The sequence below is a fragment of the Mirounga angustirostris genome, unplaced genomic scaffold, assembly GCF_029215605.1.
Source record: "Mirounga angustirostris isolate CCGP_5_RB_7025 unplaced genomic scaffold, mMirAng1.0.hap1 SCAF_6, whole genome shotgun sequence".
Classification (NCBI taxonomy): Eukaryota; Metazoa; Chordata; class Mammalia; order Carnivora; family Phocidae; genus Mirounga; species Mirounga angustirostris.
Window position 1 is genome coordinate 129,715,034 of NW_026991714.1, and position 17,516 is coordinate 129,732,549.

Sequence of the window (17,516 nt, forward strand, 5' to 3'; positions counted from 1 at the left end):
CTGCTCAGCTCTATATGAAGGCGGAGGTGGCCCAAACCTGGCTCCAAACCCTTGTGGGGTGGCACTGCCCTCTAGGGGCTCATGGGAGGAGGATAAACCCGTCACACAGGTCAGGAGGGGTGAGGGCAGCACAGAAAAGGGAGGGCTCTGGCCCGGGGCCTTTAGGGAAACCTAGATGTGCTGAGTCTATCTGGTTGGCTAGAAGCTGGGAGTGGTGGAGCGAGTCTAGGCACAGCGTGGGAATCCTGCTCATTTGGTGGGGCTGGGACTCCAGCACAGAGCATGCCTGCCTTCCTGCCCTCTCCCCTGGGAAGATGCTCTGGTCCCTACAGCAGGACAGCCCAGCCCTGTTTACTGGAGTCCAGCAAAAGCAGGGGAGCATCCGGGGCTCCAAGCTGAGGGGCCAGCCAGGCCTGCTGGATGTGGGTCTTTTGCCCCCAAATCTGCATTTCTCTCTCTCAAAGCCTTGGCAACTGCCCAGAAAGCTTCCTGTAGGTGGGGAAGGGGAGAATTGGGGGAAGGGAGGAGAAACTTGAGCATGGCTCTCACCAGCAAAAGTGGCAACTTAACTGCCTCCCCCCCGCCCCTCAGTGTCCTCAGAGGGGCCCCGGATCCTGCGTTCTGGATAAGGTGCCTTTTGCTATGCAGCTGGATGGCTTTTCTGATGGCAGGGAGAATTAAGAGGTGATTCTGTTCAGTTAAAAAGGCCAAAAACTTTATTTAGTTTTCAGGGAAATACAAGATGTAAACATAAACAAAATATAAAACAAAACAACCCAAATCTTACAGTCTAGAAGCATGCCAAGACAGAGTATTTTCTGCAGACCAAAGAGTCCCGTCAGCATGATAAAGGACACCTGGAAAGTGGCAGGCCAAGGGGCTGGGTCCCTTCCCCAAGGACACTGCATTTTTGTGATGAGAACAATTAAAAAAAAAAACCCCACTATTAAAAATATTAGAAACATGGAGATAGTTTAGCACCACCATTGATCCTGGAAATTTTTTTAGCACTCAAACTGCGCTGAATTCACTGTCCTTGAGTTTCTCTGCTAAGGGGAGAAGAGGGCACAACCTCCTCCTGACCCCACAGAGCCTGCTAGGAGCTGGGAGGGGTTAAGTGGACACCATGAGGAATCCCCCAAAGCTCTGGAGCCCCAAAGACATCCAGCAGTTCACAGGCAACCATGCGCTCCCCAAACCACACTTGAGGGACCTGCCACTCACATCTTCACTCAGAAGTCACCTTCCTGCAGACCTCTCAGGAACTGTCAGTGAAACCCTTTTCCCAGCCTATGTCCTGGATTTAAAGAAAATCTGTTGCAGAGAACAAGTTGCAGATCCAAGAATGGTGGCTCTGTTTACCCTTCTCTCTCCGAAGTAGGTGCTTATGGAAAGGTGCCCTGGTGACGGGCCACTGAAAATGAAAGGGCATGTCCGTGGATGAGTGTGTGTGTGGCCCCGTCTTCTGAGTCACACCTGCGCGGCTGGCTCAGCAGACTGAGTTGCCACAGGTCTCAGTAGAGATACTCAAGAACAACTGGTGTCAACAGAAGAAGAAATGAGGCTGCTTCCCTCCCAGACATGCTTGGTGGTGTCTGGACCCTGAGGTTCCAGTTTGGGGGTCGTGGGTCATTACTGTACAACCCATTACGGTCACTGGTCTCTAACCAATTCCAGCAATTTGAGAGGCTAGCTCTGGATTAGACAAAGGGATGTGGGCAAAACATGCTGGGAACCTGAGAGATGGAGGAATGTTCTGGAGCCAGAGCCCCCAGACTCAAAGATGGGTTTGTTGCTAGCAACTTCCCATCCCCACTAAGTAAATCCGTGACTACTCATTAACCACATGCTGGGGACTCAGGTTGTGGCCCAGCAAGTAGCTGTTTCCTCGGGTCAGCTGCTTCTGTGGCCAAATCTTAGGGCTTTTCCAACCTGCTCTGACTGGACCCTTGGGTGTTGCATCAGTAAATTCCCTCTGTACCTGTTCTCTTCCTCCTGAAACACTCAGAATTGACTTCTTCCTTCTTTTGAATAAAGACTAAACTCCAGCCTCCAGACCCTCTCTCCGCCTTCTCACACTTTTCCCTTTCTGCCTAGAAGACATCCTCTTCTGGAAGCCACCTTCCCAGGGAGGGGACGGTAAGCCCCAGCCACTCCAAACATGCACACACTCCTCACGCCAACGTGCCTCTTGCTTGCCTCCAACGTGCTCGAGCCATCCTTCCGCCTTAAAACAATTCTCTCTCACACACTCTCTCTCTCCTCTCGCCTCCTGAGGTCCAACCCTTAGCCAGGGTGGAACTGGAAACAAAGGAGGGAACCTTCACCTCAGAAATCCATTCCCTAAGGCCACTAAGTTCCAGGACTGGGATGGGAGAGGGGGCTGATTGTCAAGGTCAAGTGTAAACCCAAGATTAAAAAGATAGGATTGGAGAAAGGAGATCGCATGGTAACCCCAACCTTACAGGCAGGTTGGGATCAAGGCCTTAGAAGGCAGAGCCCTCTACCCGGTCTGTAAGCACCAGTGATGCCAACTTCTGGCTGTGGGTCTAGGTGCACAGGACAAAACAGAGGGAAGCGAAAATCAGTGAGGCTGCTGCTTCTGAAACAAGGCTGTAGGGCAGTAACCCCATCCTGTCACTGTCTCTGGTCACAGAACTTGAGAACCACTGAGGCTGCCTCCAATAGGGATCGCGACTCAGGCAAAAAGCTCAGTGAGGTCAAGGGAAAGCGCCCCACACCGCTCCTGTGACCTGCTCAGCTGGGACGTGCAGTCTGGTGTACTGACCTCACCGTGAGCACGTTCTCGCCCCCAGCAGCCTGGCCACCCTCAGAAACAGGAACCGGGGACCAGCGGCTCTCACGCTCTGGGGCCTCCCGCAGCAATGGCACGCGTGGCAAGGGGCGGGCTCAGCCTGCTGGACAGCACGTCTGCAGGTGGTGACCTGGTTCCCCCATCCCAGCGCTTCCACGCCCAGTGACTTCTCTTCCACAGCTTCATTTCGGAGCCCGGGATGATGGCCTAGGCTGCTTCTGCTAGATCTGTTAATGCCAGTGTGAAGTTTCCAACGAAATAATAAAATAATTACAAAAAAAAAAAAAAAAGACACATTGCACTCTCCAGCCAGAAGTACGTGTGAATAATAACACACTTGCTGCCAGAAACTGCGAGTCCCATGGGGCCTGCCCAATGCCAAGGACTTGTAAAATGGAGACAGCTTGCCCGGTATTTGTTCTCTAACCCCGTGTTATTTAGTTCAAGTGGGAAATTACCAACACACACACACACTAACTCACTCTCTCTCAACACACAGCCCTCAAAAAAATGAGGGAATCTTATTTATTTAGCAATGTGGATGATTCTCTTTCCAGAGAGCTCTGCATCAAGATTCTCAAAGATTGGACATATAGACGTATATACTCCAAGGAGAGACACCCACACACGGGGGCGCGGTCCCACTCTGGGCACGTAGATCCACGTTTGTACAGAAATTCACCAAATGGAGGGGTTGAAGCAGCAAGCATACAGTACTGGAGATGGAGGGGACAAGCCAGCGAGGACATCCCTGGAGCCCTGAAGGGCAGCGCTCCAAGGGCTTGGACCCAGAGACTTCCCATCCTGCTGCTTTCTCGACCTGCGCCAAGTAAGGAGGAGGCCGGCTTGGTACCTGGTGTGGGAAGCTGTCTACAAAGACCTGAGTAGGCCCCTCAGATGCTTCTCTAAGGCCCTCTGGGAACTGTTGGGGTGTTAAGCAAGAGGCAGGGCTCCCTCCTCAGGCTGAAGTCATTGAGATGAATGGGTGGCCCAAGCTTAGCACCAGGCCTAGCTGCAGGCTTGTGGGAATTGGTGTCTCACTGGGGTATGTAGGGCTCAAGGCACCCACATCCCCGAAAAAGATTTGGTTACATCTAGGGTTCCTGCCCATAAACCGAACTGAGGTTACATAGTTTTAAAAAGACTCAAACATACATCAAAAGATCATGGCCCACACATCAGGAGACTGGGGTGAGACAGGGCTGCTGGGGCTGATTTTTTAAGACCGGTCTTTCTGGGCAGCTAGCTGAAAAGCAATGGAAATGAAAACAAGGAACTGTTCCTGGATGCCCTTGCTCTGCTCTGAGGGCTGGGGCCCCAGGAGGTCAAGAGCCCTGTGCCCGCGTCCCTGAATTCCTCCTGGGTGGAGAACACCCAACAGAAAAAGGGGCTGCCTTCTGCCACCTTGCCGGGGGAGGAGGGGTCAAAGATCAACACCCAGACGGTCACCTGTCTGCTCCACAGCCCCACCTCCTCCTACGGACACACCGGGCCACTGGGTCTCCCACAGCTGTCCCAACGAGCCCTGGCAGCCCTCGGTAATATTGCACTTTTCCTGTCTCTCAGATTGTTTTCATTTTTGATTGAGAATGCAAAGTATTCGGAGGGGTAAGGGAAGTGAGTAACCTTAAAGAAATAATATATTAGTTAAATACAAAAAAACAAAACAAAACAGGAAAAGTAGGGGCTACTTTATCTTTTTCTTTTTTCCTTAAAACAAAACAAACTACCAAACCAAGGTCTAAACTTAAATAGTTCTACGCCTACTCTGCAAATACTAGTAATATGAAAATAATGCTCAACCGAAATTCCCTTGTCTTTCTTCCTTAGATGATAAAAGTTGTAACATGCCTTGCTGAGGAAAGCGATGGATATAAATACCAGTAAAATATGCTGCTCTAACATCTGAAAGTGATTAAAACAATTCTATATAATGCCTTCGTCAAGATGGAGAATCGAGAGTAAGAAAGAGAAGCCTCTGGGGCCAGACTAGGGGTGGAGTGCTGAGGCTGGCAAGGCAGGGCCCGGCCACAGCCAGGGGCAGATGGCACGCTTGCCGCCCAGAGTTGCCCCTTCCAGCTCCCTCCTGCTGCCCCTGGCATCCCCTGGCCTTGTGGGAACAGCGTGGCAGGGCCAGGGACCCCAGCCAGGCCCGCTGTTTCAAAGTGGGAGAGAGATGAAGACATTTTTTCCCCCTTGTAATGAAAGAAAAAGGTCTTTAAAAGAAAAAGCACCAAATGATGCATCTTCAGGCATTATATAAAGCTCAATAATGACCTCAGAAGGGCTCATTATGATTAAAGTTGCAGTATACAGCAATACAATGCCATTTCACATTTTCAATCGCAACTAATGGGAAACTGGGTTTGGACACTGCTGAGATTTCATTTTTCTTTTTCCTTTTTTAGTCCGATCTGGTTTTCCTCCAGATGGGTCAGAGCCGCAGGCCCCTCCCTCCTCCACCTGCTGCCGGCGGTACCCTCCAACAACACAAAGCAGCTCAGTAGCTCTAGGGAAAGGCCCTCTTGCCCTGGGTGGGGCTGGGAGTCCAGGGGCACAAGGCCTGGCACCCCCTGGCCGTGTCTGAGAGGGACTGGCATGCACCCTTCTTGCTTCAAGTATTCATATTCTCTTTGGGTTTGCAGGGTTTGTGCTGTGTTGTGAGTCAGGGGGTGATGGTGAGGGGGTGAGGTGCGAAGACTGGGCATGGCAATCCCTGTTCACTGCCTAAATCTACATGCTGTCACCAGGTGGCAGCATTCCCCACTTTTCCTAGATGCCTGAGCAACTCCCAGCCATCCTGAGAGGGCTGGATGTCACAATGTAAACATGATGACCACGCGATAAACTACAATGGGGTTGGGAAGGAGTGCAAGGATTGGTACAGTGGGGTGCTCTGCCATTAACTAGCTCCATGATTTCGGGAAAGTAATTTCTTGTCCTTCGGCTGCAGTAACAGGAAGGGATAGGATGGAATGACCTTGAAGGTCACTTTTAATGACCATCACTTAGAGCACTGGGGATCAAGGAGAGGGTCCTTGGGGAGTGCAGAGAAGGCAGGCCTCGTGGGTGCTGGAGAGCCCCACGGGGCAGCGCAGACGGTGAGGAAGGGCAGGGAAAGGCAGGCTCTGGGGAACACTGCGGTCCAGTCCCAACTGAGATGCTGCTCTGTGCTTGGCCGATGCGCCCTGCGCTCCCCGCTGGCCTGGCTGGCACGTTACTGACTGAACTGGCTCAGTGCGGACAGTGGAGGAGCGAGGCCGCTGGGCCTCCCCCTGGAAGACCGCTACGCGGAAGGTCCTTTCACCCAATAGTCACTCTACTTTTAAATTTTATTTTAAATAATCATAAATTACTTCTTTTTCTTTTAATAAATATGTGCTGCTTAAAAATGAGAAAAGTATATACTGCATCTTTAAGTAATGCACTTTGCTCTCTGGGTTTCTTCCCAGTCCACCTTATTAAAGTGCATTAATTAAAAAATAATGAACCACTTCTTTATCATTATTGCTCAAATAAGTCCAAATAATATTAATATGAAGACACTAAACCACTACCATTAGTACTGCAACCTAGCAGATTAACTCAGGATCCTGCTCTATTTAATACTGTCCAGCAGAAGAAAATAACTGATTTCAATTTTAAACAAACTCACAAACAAAACAAAAGGAAACGAAATCTCACCGCGGCCCTTCAACAAAGAACAGGAGCGGTTTGCTGGAGCTGCCAGGCATCAGTGTGCGGCGAGGGAGGAGGGCTGGGGAGGTCCCCACTCGAGGCCCCGGGTCTGGGGGGGGGGGGGGTACTGAAGGCACGGAACACAGGCCAGGCTCCCGTGCTGATCTTCAGGCAACATACACTGCCTTGCGGGGCGGGGGAGCAGGGGGAGAGGGAGGGCCTTTCCTCCTTTGTAGAAAACACCGACTCTTAGTCCTGGCCGCTGGCAGCTGAGCTGGTGGCCGTGAAGCCCCATCGGTCCACAATCAAAGGCACGTGTGGAATTCCACTCCCAGCAAAGGGGGAGTCCTTGGGGAAGCCGAGGCTTCCAGAGGGTCCCCTCTGAAACGTCAACATCGAAAGACAACCCAAAGTCGACAGGGACTTTATTCTCTCCTCTCTTCACGGGGGCACTGCCCCTTGGGCAGACCGGCTTGGCTCCCGGCCTGGGGGTCCTCCATCTTTTCGGGTACCTGTGGCATCATGTGTAGGTAGGGGGTGGCTGGTGGCCACCCAGCTGGGGTCCCCTCAGCCCTTGGTGGGGGCGCTGGGTGCTTCTCCACAGTTCACAGGTAAGGGTTTTTGGTCCTGCCCAGGCGGGAGAACGGGCGCAGAACGGTGCTCACCCAGCAGCTTGAGAGCTGCCTTCTCTCCTGGACAAGCCCCTCCTCCCTCCTGGGGAGGGTTCTGCCCCCCCTGGGGTGTCTCTGCTCTGCCACGTCTGGGACCTGGGCCTTCCGCCCCCAGGCCCCCCAGCAAGCGCCATGCTAGGGTCCTGTCGGCAACAGTGGGAACCAAATGAAGGGACTTTGGCTTGTGGAGGGAAAGAAAGTGAAACGCAAACACAGCCAACAACCTCCCAGCAAGAGCATGACAGAAAAGCCCCATCTGCTCCTCGTCCCATCCCCCATGAGGCTGACCGCCCTTGGGCCCCCAAACAACCCCTAAAATATAAGACCAAAACCCAAGGGCTGACACAGAAGCCCCAAATCAATAAACCTCTCCCAAAACATGCAAAAGAACTGCCCACCCAGAAACACCCAAAATAAAGTCTGTGCAGACGGTGAAGAGACCGATGGCTTCGCCCACCCGCTCTGTAAACTCTGGGGCTGTGGGTCCAATGCAGACGGGGTGCCCCAGGCAGGGGACTCCCTTCTCAAGGCCAGGGACAGTGACGGGTAAGCAAGGTGGTCCTTGCTGGCACCTGCGGAACTGCTTTCTCTTCAACCGACAGACAGTGACAGCTCAGCCCAGGGACGGGCTGAGCTCCCAGGAGACGCCTCCAAGCCCCAGCGCCACCCGCGGTGGGCGGCCGCAGTCCTGGGGAAACCAGCACAATTCACGAATACAGGTTTAGGATGATCCAAGGACCACCTCCAGTGGCGAGGTGCTAGCCACAGAAACCAGGCTGAGCAGGGGCAGGGCACGCGAGGCCCCTGCCATCACATCTTTTCCAGATCTGCAGCCAAGGCACAATCAAGAGTTTCCCACCTGGCGTGCCCCAAATGGTGCCAGATGCATCAGCCAAGTCACCAAGGTGCCCACACGGGGCTCAGCTTTCTCGCCTCTGGTCCCAGGCCTGGTGCTCCCCCCCGCTCAGTGTGGGCCCCCACCAGACCTTACCTGCCGGCCGGGGGACAGCCTGGAGGGGAGCATGGCTGAGCTCACGCATTCTGCAGGGTTTAACGTCCCCCCCACCCCCTCCCACTTTCCCTTTCCCCTTTGTCTTCATCTCACCACTCATCCACACCCAGGCTGGAAGGACCCATGGCCTCCCATTAGTTCTTTTTCTCCAGGTAGTTGGAGGGCACCCAGCCTTTGAAGGGCTTTGCCCCGTCCAGGATCTGGCAGTACCACCAGCCGTTGGGGTTCCTCTCCAGGACCTCCATGGACACGCCCTCCTGGAAGCCTGCTGTCTCCTCGTCCCCCTCGTAGTCCGCGATGGAGACATACACATCTTTGAGGTTGTTGTGGATGAACTGGGACTTCTCGATGGGCTTGGGGTGCACGGGGGACACGGGGATGCCGTTGCGCTGGGCGGGCAGCAGAGGCGCGTCCGAGCCCTGGCTGGCAGCCCGTTCGGCCAGGCGGCCCTTGGCCTCGGCGGCAGCTGAGCGCGCACTGCTGAAGGAGGAGTTCCGGCGGACGCCTCGGAGCCCATCGGTGGCCGTGAGTGACTCGTTCCTCCGCAGGGCACAGGACAGGTTGTTGTCCTTGGGCGGCGGGGACACGAACACCGACTGAGGCCTCACCGCCACCTGCCGCACGCCGTTCCTCATCTTCACGGCGCCGGTAGCTGCGGTCTTGCCGAAGCCCCCGGGGGGCTTGGAGGGGATGGGCGGCGTGGCCCGCTTGCTCTGGTTGACGGTGTTCAATGCTTGGACCCGCTTCTCGATCTTTTCCAGGCTGTCGGACTTGCCCTCGTTCTGCTTGCTTTTGGGGCTTACTGTGTCTGGCTCTTTGCCAGAGGCGTCGGGTTGCTCATTCTCGCCGAGCACCAGATAGTGGGAAGGGGCCCAGCCCTCTAGCTCCCCAAACCTCACGTACCACCAGCCGCTTTCTAGCTTCTCGAGCACCTGGACCTCCACGCCTGCGGGGAAGCTGATCTCCGAGTCCTGGACCTTCTGGTAGGCGCTACATGTCGTGTAGGAGGTGGCCTGCCCTTCACGTCCCTTCTTGGCGGGACACGGGGGTGTGGCAGCTGGGGGGGTAATGAGGTCAGCAGAGCCTCTTCTGGACCCCTCACTGGGACCTTCGAAGGCTGTGTGGGGGGGCAGCTCCGAATCCTCACTCTTTGAGCCCCTGAGACCGCCCCGGAGCTGGCCCGTGGGTCTCAGCTGGCGCCGTAAAGTGCTGATGTCCATCTTCTCTTGACTCTGGGACTCTGCCCGGTTCAGGAACGGCTTGGGCCGGACCGACGGCTTGGCCCGGGCACACGAGGTCAGCCCCGCCTTCAGGTCGGCATCCCTCTTTGGCCCGACTGTAGGGGGGCCACGGATGCCTGCGTCCGAGGCAGAGCGGGGCTTCAGGTCACCGCTGTTCTTGGACAAGGAGGAGGAAGAGGAGGAGGAAGAGCAGGTGGTATTGATGGTGATGGACGAGGAAAAGGAGGCCGAGGAGTGGTTCTTCCCCAGTTCCACCTGGGCGTTCTTCTCCACCTTGAGCTTCAGGAGGGATGACGATTTGGGGGAGCCTGACTTGGGGGAGTTTTTCCTGGCCAGGGATAGAGGGGAGCCCCCGGGGGAGTCGCTGTCCCGGGAGGAGCGTCTGGCTGACAGGGTGTCCTCCGCACATGGCCGGAAGCCCTCGTTCTCATAGATGGTCTCCTCCTCCACGGCCACATCCTCTGAAGAGCCGCCCACCCGAAAACGGGCCCGCCGCAGCGAGGAGGCAGGGGAGGGCCTGTGGGCCTGGGTGGGCCGCCTGTCTCCCGAGCCGCTGTCCTCCGTGGGCTCCTCGCTCAGCTCCGGCTCTGAGTCGAAGCCAAAGGCAGGGATGTCATACTCCGGCTCCTCGTACTTGAGCTTCAGCGGGGAGTCCTGGCTTTCGGCAGAGGCCACCGGGCCCTCCTCAGCCTCCTTGGGCTTGCTGGGGGGCGCCGGTGGGGGTACCTTGGGCCGGGTCAGTGTGCTCGTCCGGCGGCTCAGGTTGGGCTTCTTGCGCTTATCGATGTATGACGCAGGGGCCCAGCCCTCCTTCTCACCGATCTGCACGTACCACCAACCACCCGAGTTCTTATCGATGACCTAAGGGGGGGGGGCAGGCCAGTGAGTTGGGAGGATCGCTGGACCCTACGACGATGTGCCAGGCTAGGACACAGGGTCTCCATTTCACAGATGAGCCAAGTGAGCTGCTGAGTGAGTGGCCCAGGGTAATACGTGCTGGGCTGGAATTCAAACCTGGGTCCCTATCACCTCCTACTCCCCCACACCCTCTCCCCTGGTCCTCCAAGTCTCCATCAGCACCCTGGTCGAGCCAGCCTCATCTATAGACCCCTGTCTCTCCCACTAGGCTATGCTTCTGTCCCTACAGAACCCAACTCGCCAAGGATCCATAGGTATAAAAAAATGCAATTCCACTGCCCTTCATCCTACCCCCAGTATTGCTAGGTCCTTCATCGGTGACCATGGAAAGGGTGTCTCAGGTCAGAAGAGAATGGGAAGATGCAGGTGAGCTGAACTGGGAAGTATGGCCTGAGCCCAGAGCCTCCCTGCAGAGCACCTCCCTGGTGCCCCCACTGCCTGTGGTCATTTTGCTGCATGTGGGATCCCAATAAAATTCCACTGGCTGAAAGGATTTCTTTGTGTTAAATGATTTCCTGTGGGAAGGTTGAGGGTCTTTCAGTCATTTCCATGTTAGTATAAATTAGTTCAAAGAGCTTCTTTCTTAACTGCAATTTGAGATCAGGTAATTGCCAGGAGTGTGGTGCTGGTTGTGCTGCTATATTTGGATCGGGGAACATAAAGGGAAGATAATTTTGGATTGTGGGACACTCCTGGAGAAAGAGGTACTGGGGAGGGGGTAGGGAAGCATGAAAAAACTGGCACTAGGGGAAGAGGGGCAGGGAAGGAAGAGAGAGAGAGAGACTGCCGAAGGCAAGTTCTGCTTGAGACCAGCCCTCTGCAGACCCCACCAAAGAGGAAGGACTTTTCTCCTTCCTTTGGTTCTATAGTCCTTCCTTCGCCCTGCCCCCCCCATACTTAAAATTTAAGCTTGGGTAGATCCTAAGTACGACAGTTTGGTTAGATGGTGAGCTTTGGAGGCTCTTCTGGAAACCTAGGCACCACTGACAGAATGATTTCTCTCAGAAATTTAGTTCCAAATCCAAGACATGTGATGGAAAACATTCACACTGGGGACATCATTTCCACAGGCGGAGGCTGCCCGGGGGCTCTTCCGACAGCTGCTAATTGGATTTACCCTGTTACTACACGAGCCACTTCAGAGAACTGAGCCGCCTCACAGATCTCCGCCCCCTGCAACAGCCACAGAGTAGAGTCTCGTAAATGCTAGGCTGGGGGGCGCACCACAGAGTCTGTTACCCCACTTGGCAGAGACAAATAAAGCCTGGGGCGAGAAGGGACTGTATCAAAGGCCAGAGGCGCCTGTGGTGTGGACATGGCCAGAACCCAGGTCCTTAGTACTTTGGCTGCGTGGACCACCTTCTCCCAACAGCACCACTCAGTAAGGGGAGTTCTTCAGAATCTCGGCCCCCAAGGTGCTCCCGGGAGACAAAGTGCTGGGGCCAAATGGGTCTGGGCAATGCTGCTATTCTAGTCCCCTCTTAGAGATGCACAGTGACATCCCTATAGCGTAGGCTCTGACAAGTTCTGCAATGAAAACCACACAACTGGGGTGGGTTTTGTTTAACCCACTGTCCTTCAAACCTACTCAACCACAGAAGCCCCTTGCGTCCAGGCACCTCCATCAGCAGCGCCCACCGTATGCTTTGGGAAATGCTGCTGTGAGGGACGCACTGGGTGGGGACAGGAGTCCTGGATTCCGGTCCCGACTGTGGCACTTACTGGCTCAAGGCAAATTCTTATCCCCGGGGTGGGGGGCTTGCTTTTGTCTTTCCCGCCCACCCCCCTGCCACGTTGCCAGCAAGGCATAAATGGGAAACATGGCAGGTCTTTGAGCAGCATGACTTAAAGCCCTCCGCTTCCTGGCCGAGACTCACCTCCGCCTTCTGTCCACCCCGAAAGCTGATGCCATCAGAGATGCACGACTGGAATTCGGCAATGGTGTAATACTCCACCTCAACAGAAGGGGGCTCTGGCGGCTTGGGCAGCTGGAACCCCTAAGGCAGAGAAGGGCTCAGTCAGCAAAACCCGCCTATCAGAAGGCGTTTACACCAGCGGGGGGGGGGGGGGGGGGGGGGGGGGGGCACCGGCCTGAGGAAGGATCTGTCAATCTGTCACACGCGGCTCAAGCTGTCTCCGCCAAGAGACTGTTCTCCCGAGCAGACTTTCCACTAATACCTCTGATTCACTTGAAACTCCGCTGCACTGTCACAATGATCAGTTAGTAACCGTAATTTCTACCCCGACATCGCTGGAGGTCCAGTTTATAGATGCTTCAACGGCTGGGTCCCCAAAAGAAAATTAAAAAGCAGAGAGGTTGTTGTAACAAAGCCTGTGCCAACTGCCCTGTGGGAGGAGAGCCACGTCCTTAAGTCGAGGTGAGGGGCCGCAGGGGTGACGTCTGGCATCTCTTCGGGACGGGGAGGGGTGGAAGGGGGCGTGGAGGTGGGTGAGGAGGGCCCCTGGTGGCTCATCGCGATGCTGCCAAATGGTCAGGCAAGCACTGAACAAAACTCGAGACCCTCTGTTCTGTGGGCAGGGTAGAACATGCTGGATTGGTGACACCAATATCTAAGCATGACATTCAAGGACATTTAGAATTTGGCTGTGGCCATCACTTCTGAGCCTTGTTCATTTACTGCACAAACATTTATTGTGCGTCTTCTGGGTGCCAGACATCGGTCAAAGGCACTGGGCATTTAACAGTGAACCAAGAGGACAACCCCTTGCCCTCATGAAGCGGACATCCTAGTTTCATCTGGCCTCTCTACTCTGGTCAAAATAGATTTCATGCCGCCCCATTACTTTCAGTAGGTCCCAGTATCATACAAAGGGGTTAAAGCAAAACAAAAAAGTGTGTGGGGGGAGGAGGGAGCGGGTAGGGAGAGGGAAGCCACTGTGGTGTAACAGGAAGACCTCAAAAGACCTCTGCCTTGCAGCTGGACACGTGTGGGCTCCAGTCCCAGCTCGGCAGCTCACCAGCTGTGCGGCCTTGGGCAAAGCCTGTGACCTCTCTGAGTCTCAATTTCCTCGTCCGTAAAATGGGTCATGAGAGGATTACTGAGATATATACATAACTTCTGGTCTAGCCAGGGACACAGGACGAGCTCCACAAATAGAAGCTAGAGCTGACCATTCCTTCCGAAACACCACTCTATTCCTTGGAACCTTCTGCATCCTTCACGGCTCGGCCTGTCCTAATCCTGCCAGTCACAGCCCAGCTGCCTTGGGTCGCAGTGAGCGAAGGGCAGGAGGAAGCTGCTTTTGAGGGACTTGCCCTGCCCTGATGCCTGGCCCTGCAGGTGTGTGTGTGTGAGCGGATGCGGCCCAGGCCCCAGCCCAGCCCTGACCCCCCGCCAGGTGGGATTCAGCCGCGTCTAGCAGCCCCGCATTTGGTCTGTGTGGAAGGACGACCCCGTTCTTGCCAAATTCGAGTCTGTCTGAAAATAATCCGCTGGGCCTGAGAGAGATGGGAGGACAGGAGAACTCATGGTTTAGTCATGGAAAACTCGAGGGGACAATGACATAGGAGCTCCCCTGGGGCTTCTGGCCAGGGCAGGGGTGATCTCATCCCCACGGGCCTAATCCTCAAAACCTGTTTACTGACGGCCCGCTCTTCCTGGGACACTGCTCACCCCTCTCCAGGGCAGAGGTCACGGATCACGGTGACCCTTACCACTAAGCCCAGCGAGACTGCAGGGACCTTTCTCCACACGGTGTGGCAGGCAGTCCCTCTGACAGCTGACACGGGGAACAGAAATCCTCACACGCCATCCCATACCCTCCTTCCCGCAGCTCTAGGAGACGGCTGCCATTGTCCCCATCTTAGGAGGAAATTAAGGCTCGCGGGTGGTAATGGACTTGCCCAGGGTCTTGCTATTCCTGAGTGTCAGAAGTGGAATATGAATCCACGCCCAGCAGGCTCGAAGCCCCACTCTTTTCCACTGCACCCCGTTACCCCTGAGGAGAGTTCTCTGTACTAGGGCTTCTGGCCTGCCATCGGCATCACGGCCACCTAAGCCCCGTACCCCAAGTGCATATCTGCTTCCCCGATGGTCAGCACACCGGGACCTGCACCCCAAGGAGCCAGGGACCCCCGCAAGTTGAGCCTCTCGCTTTCAGCACATGCGAGTCCTGGCTATTTACCCCTCCCCGGAGGGTGCTCACCGGGCTGCCCTCTGCCCTCGCAGGCTCTGGCATCCACCGCAACCACTGGCTACTCCTGGGCCAGGAAGGCAGAGTTGAAAGGCTTCCAGGCACACATGAACGGCTGCCCCGTTTCCAGCCCCTGGCAGTGCCCTGGCCGGACACTCGTGCTGGCCAGTCTAAACGTTTATGTCTGCCAGTGGAGTGGCCGAGATGGACTGATTTAGCTTTGGAGTGCAGTGCGGTTTTGAATATAAACTGTCCAGTGAGGCCACTGGGATGGCTGGGATAGCCAGGCTTTCCTCTCTGCCCCTGGCCCCACAAAGCTGGCAGCCTAGCAGGGCCCTGGAAAACCCCTGGACTGACAGGCACTGAAATGAGACCACCAATGAGCTGGGGCCGTTAGGTTGCACCCCCAGAGACAGGAAGAAAACTGGGAGAAGAAATTCAGCGCACGTACCAGGCTCGATTCTCTGCGAGGTGGAGGCCTTGTCCTTAGGTTCGGGGAGCCTAAAACAAGACACATGGCTTCAGAAAGCCCAGCCAGACAATAGGCAACAGTGCTGGAACCTGCCTGACCTAGATATGGCCACCTCCCGAGCCTGGGACGTTCCTGGTTTTGTCCCACATTCTGGAAGGACCCGTGCTCTCAGGCGCTGTAGTTTCTTCACTAGGAAACCACAGACCTCTAAGCTTCCTGGGCTGTGTTTCAGGGGATCCACAAACCCTCTAAAATGATGTGCACATTTCAAAATGTACAAAGAGGCATTTTTCAGGAAAAAGGGTAAGTAGTTCTATCAGATTTTCAAAAGTTAGGAGCAGAGACCGTGCCTATTTTTCGCTCGCTACCAAATCCTTAGAAGCTGGCACGCTGCCAGGCAAGAGTGGGTGCCCAAGACACACTTCCCGACTGATGTGCCCAAAAGGTTTCAAGCACAAGAGCTAACTTAAAACCAAGTTCAGAACTAAACTAAAAAACAGCTTTCCTCCAGATTTTAAGGATGGCTGGACATAAACAGAAGCTGGCCTCATAACGTAGGACAATTTAACCTTGAACTGAAGATGCTGTTGAGCCAGGGAAGGACAGCGATTTGGAGGGAGCCAGGTAGCGGGTTTCTCTTATAAGCATGGAGGATATTCCTAAAGAATGCCTCTCAGACGGCTTGGGGAGAGGTACAGCCATTCCTCCCAAGTCTTTTAGGCTTCCGGTAACTGGCGGGAGGCTACAGGGAAGGAGGGGAGGAGGGGTAAGGGCGGGAAAGATGTTCTACTGGCTTTCAGTCTGTAAAGCAGCCTTGCGCAGGGGGCCCCCATTTCCCAGCCTGGGGGACACACTGATCTGCAAAGGCGGGAATGCCAGCGGCTTACGTACTCCTGTAACTGATCTTCAGTGCAAGAGTTGTGAGGAATTGCCTTGTCCACCCATGATTAGCATGAAACAAGTCCACAGAGTGAGGCCAGGGTTGGGGTCAGTCTAGATCTCCCTGCACCCTGTGGCCGCTTTCCAAAGAGCGGTGCAGGGAGGACGCGGGGGTCAGGGAGGTTCTTACTGATCTGGGCCCTCTGCGGGGCAATCCTGGCCACGGCTGGCGAGCCCTGGGCCAGCCTGGAGACGCTCCGCTCAGGGACGCCCAGGCCACTACTGCCGGTGGCGTTGCAGAGGATGGGCAGGCTGATCTCCTTCTTGGTGACGGGGGCCTCAGGGCCCTCGCCTTCGGCCGGTGGAGTCTCCTTATCCCCTGATGCCTTCTTGTTCAGCAGGTTGCTGATCTCCATGATGTTCCCGATGATCTCCACTGGGCCTGCCAGATTCTTCTTGCGGGCTGGCAGGTCATCCTTGGCTTTCTTCAGGTAAGAGGCTGGCGCCCAGCCCTCTTTGCCCAGGTACCTGCGGGCAGGGGGAAGGGGCGGAACATGGCATCACCCAAGCACGGCTGCCTGACCTCACACCCCACCAGGCTCCGTCTGGCTGGGCCCAGCTGAGCCTTTTCGACCGTGTTCTCCGACACCTGGCAATCCCACTACTCTGGAGGGGAGTGGAACTGAGAGCCGGTGGAAAAGACTTCTAGAACACCAGTTCTTCCTCTCTGTCTCCTTGCTCTCTGCCTGATCCCTCCTGGTGTGGGCTCTCGTGCTCTGCAAAGTCAGGCAAATGTGGGGCGTCAGGATTAGAAGACTCCTCAGATTCGGAGGTGCCCAAAAGGTGGACTCCACAGTAGCCTGCTGCCTCACAACAGAGAGGGCAACGCTAGAGAGAAGATAAGAGCAGGTGTGAATGCAGTGCATTAGCTGGGTGCCCCCTGGCAAAGGGAAGTGTTATCAGAGAGCTGAAGAAGCAGCATAGTAAGAGAAGGTAGGAGCCCCGACTTCTGGTCTCTGGTCCCTTGGACAAGTCTCTACCCTGGAGCTCAATTTTTTTTCTCCTCTGCAACCTGTAGGGATAGAGTAACTGCAAAAATTTATCCAGAGGGGCACCTGGGTGGCTCAGTCCGTTAAGCATCTGCCTTTGGCTCAGGTCATGATCCCAGGGTCCTGGGATCGAGCCCCGCATCAGGCTCCCTGCTCAGCGGGGAGTCTGCTTCTCCCTCTGCCCCTATGCCTGCTCTCTGCACGCGTGCTCTCTCTCTCTAATAAATGAATAAAATCTTAAAAAAAAAAAAAAAGGTAACATTTCAAATTAGATAGGGTCGAGGTATCAATAACCCACTTGGAGATGACTGATTACTCAGGAAAAGCAAGTGTGATCCTGGCCTCACACCATAGAGCAAAATAAAAAACGCAAGTTGTGAATATTTGCTTAATCTTGGGGGTTGGTCGGGCCTGGTTAGTACTTGGATGGGAGAAAATCTTTCTAAATAGGACTCCAAAAGCCAAAACCATAAATGGAAAGACTAAAAGCACATGACTGGATAAAATGAAAACCTTTGGTATGGCAAAACAAAACCAAAATGAAACAAAACAAAATCAAAACAAAATCAAAACCCATAAACAAGAGCAAAAGGCAAATGATAGGGCTGGCTTAATTTGAGGTGATT

General features: G+C 54.8%; 1 protein-coding gene across 2 annotated transcripts in view; it reads right to left on the minus strand.

Moving 5' to 3' along the window:
* Positions 1-698: 698 nt before the first annotated feature.
* SH3PXD2A (SH3 and PX domains 2A) overlaps positions 699-17,516 on the minus strand; it is a 235,545-nt gene continuing 218,727 nt past the window's right edge. For both annotated transcript variants that reach the window (XM_045878755.3, XM_045878753.3), the window contains 4 exons: positions 16,032-16,369; positions 14,942-14,991; positions 12,213-12,332; positions 699-10,278 (listed from right to left, as the gene is read on the minus strand). In XM_045878755.3, coding sequence (XP_045734711.1) covers positions 8,311-10,278; positions 12,213-12,332; positions 14,942-14,991; positions 16,032-16,369 — 2,476 coding nt within the window. In that variant the 3' untranslated portion in view covers positions 699-8,310. The remainder of the gene's footprint in view (positions 10,279-12,212; positions 12,333-14,941; positions 14,992-16,031; positions 16,370-17,516) is intronic.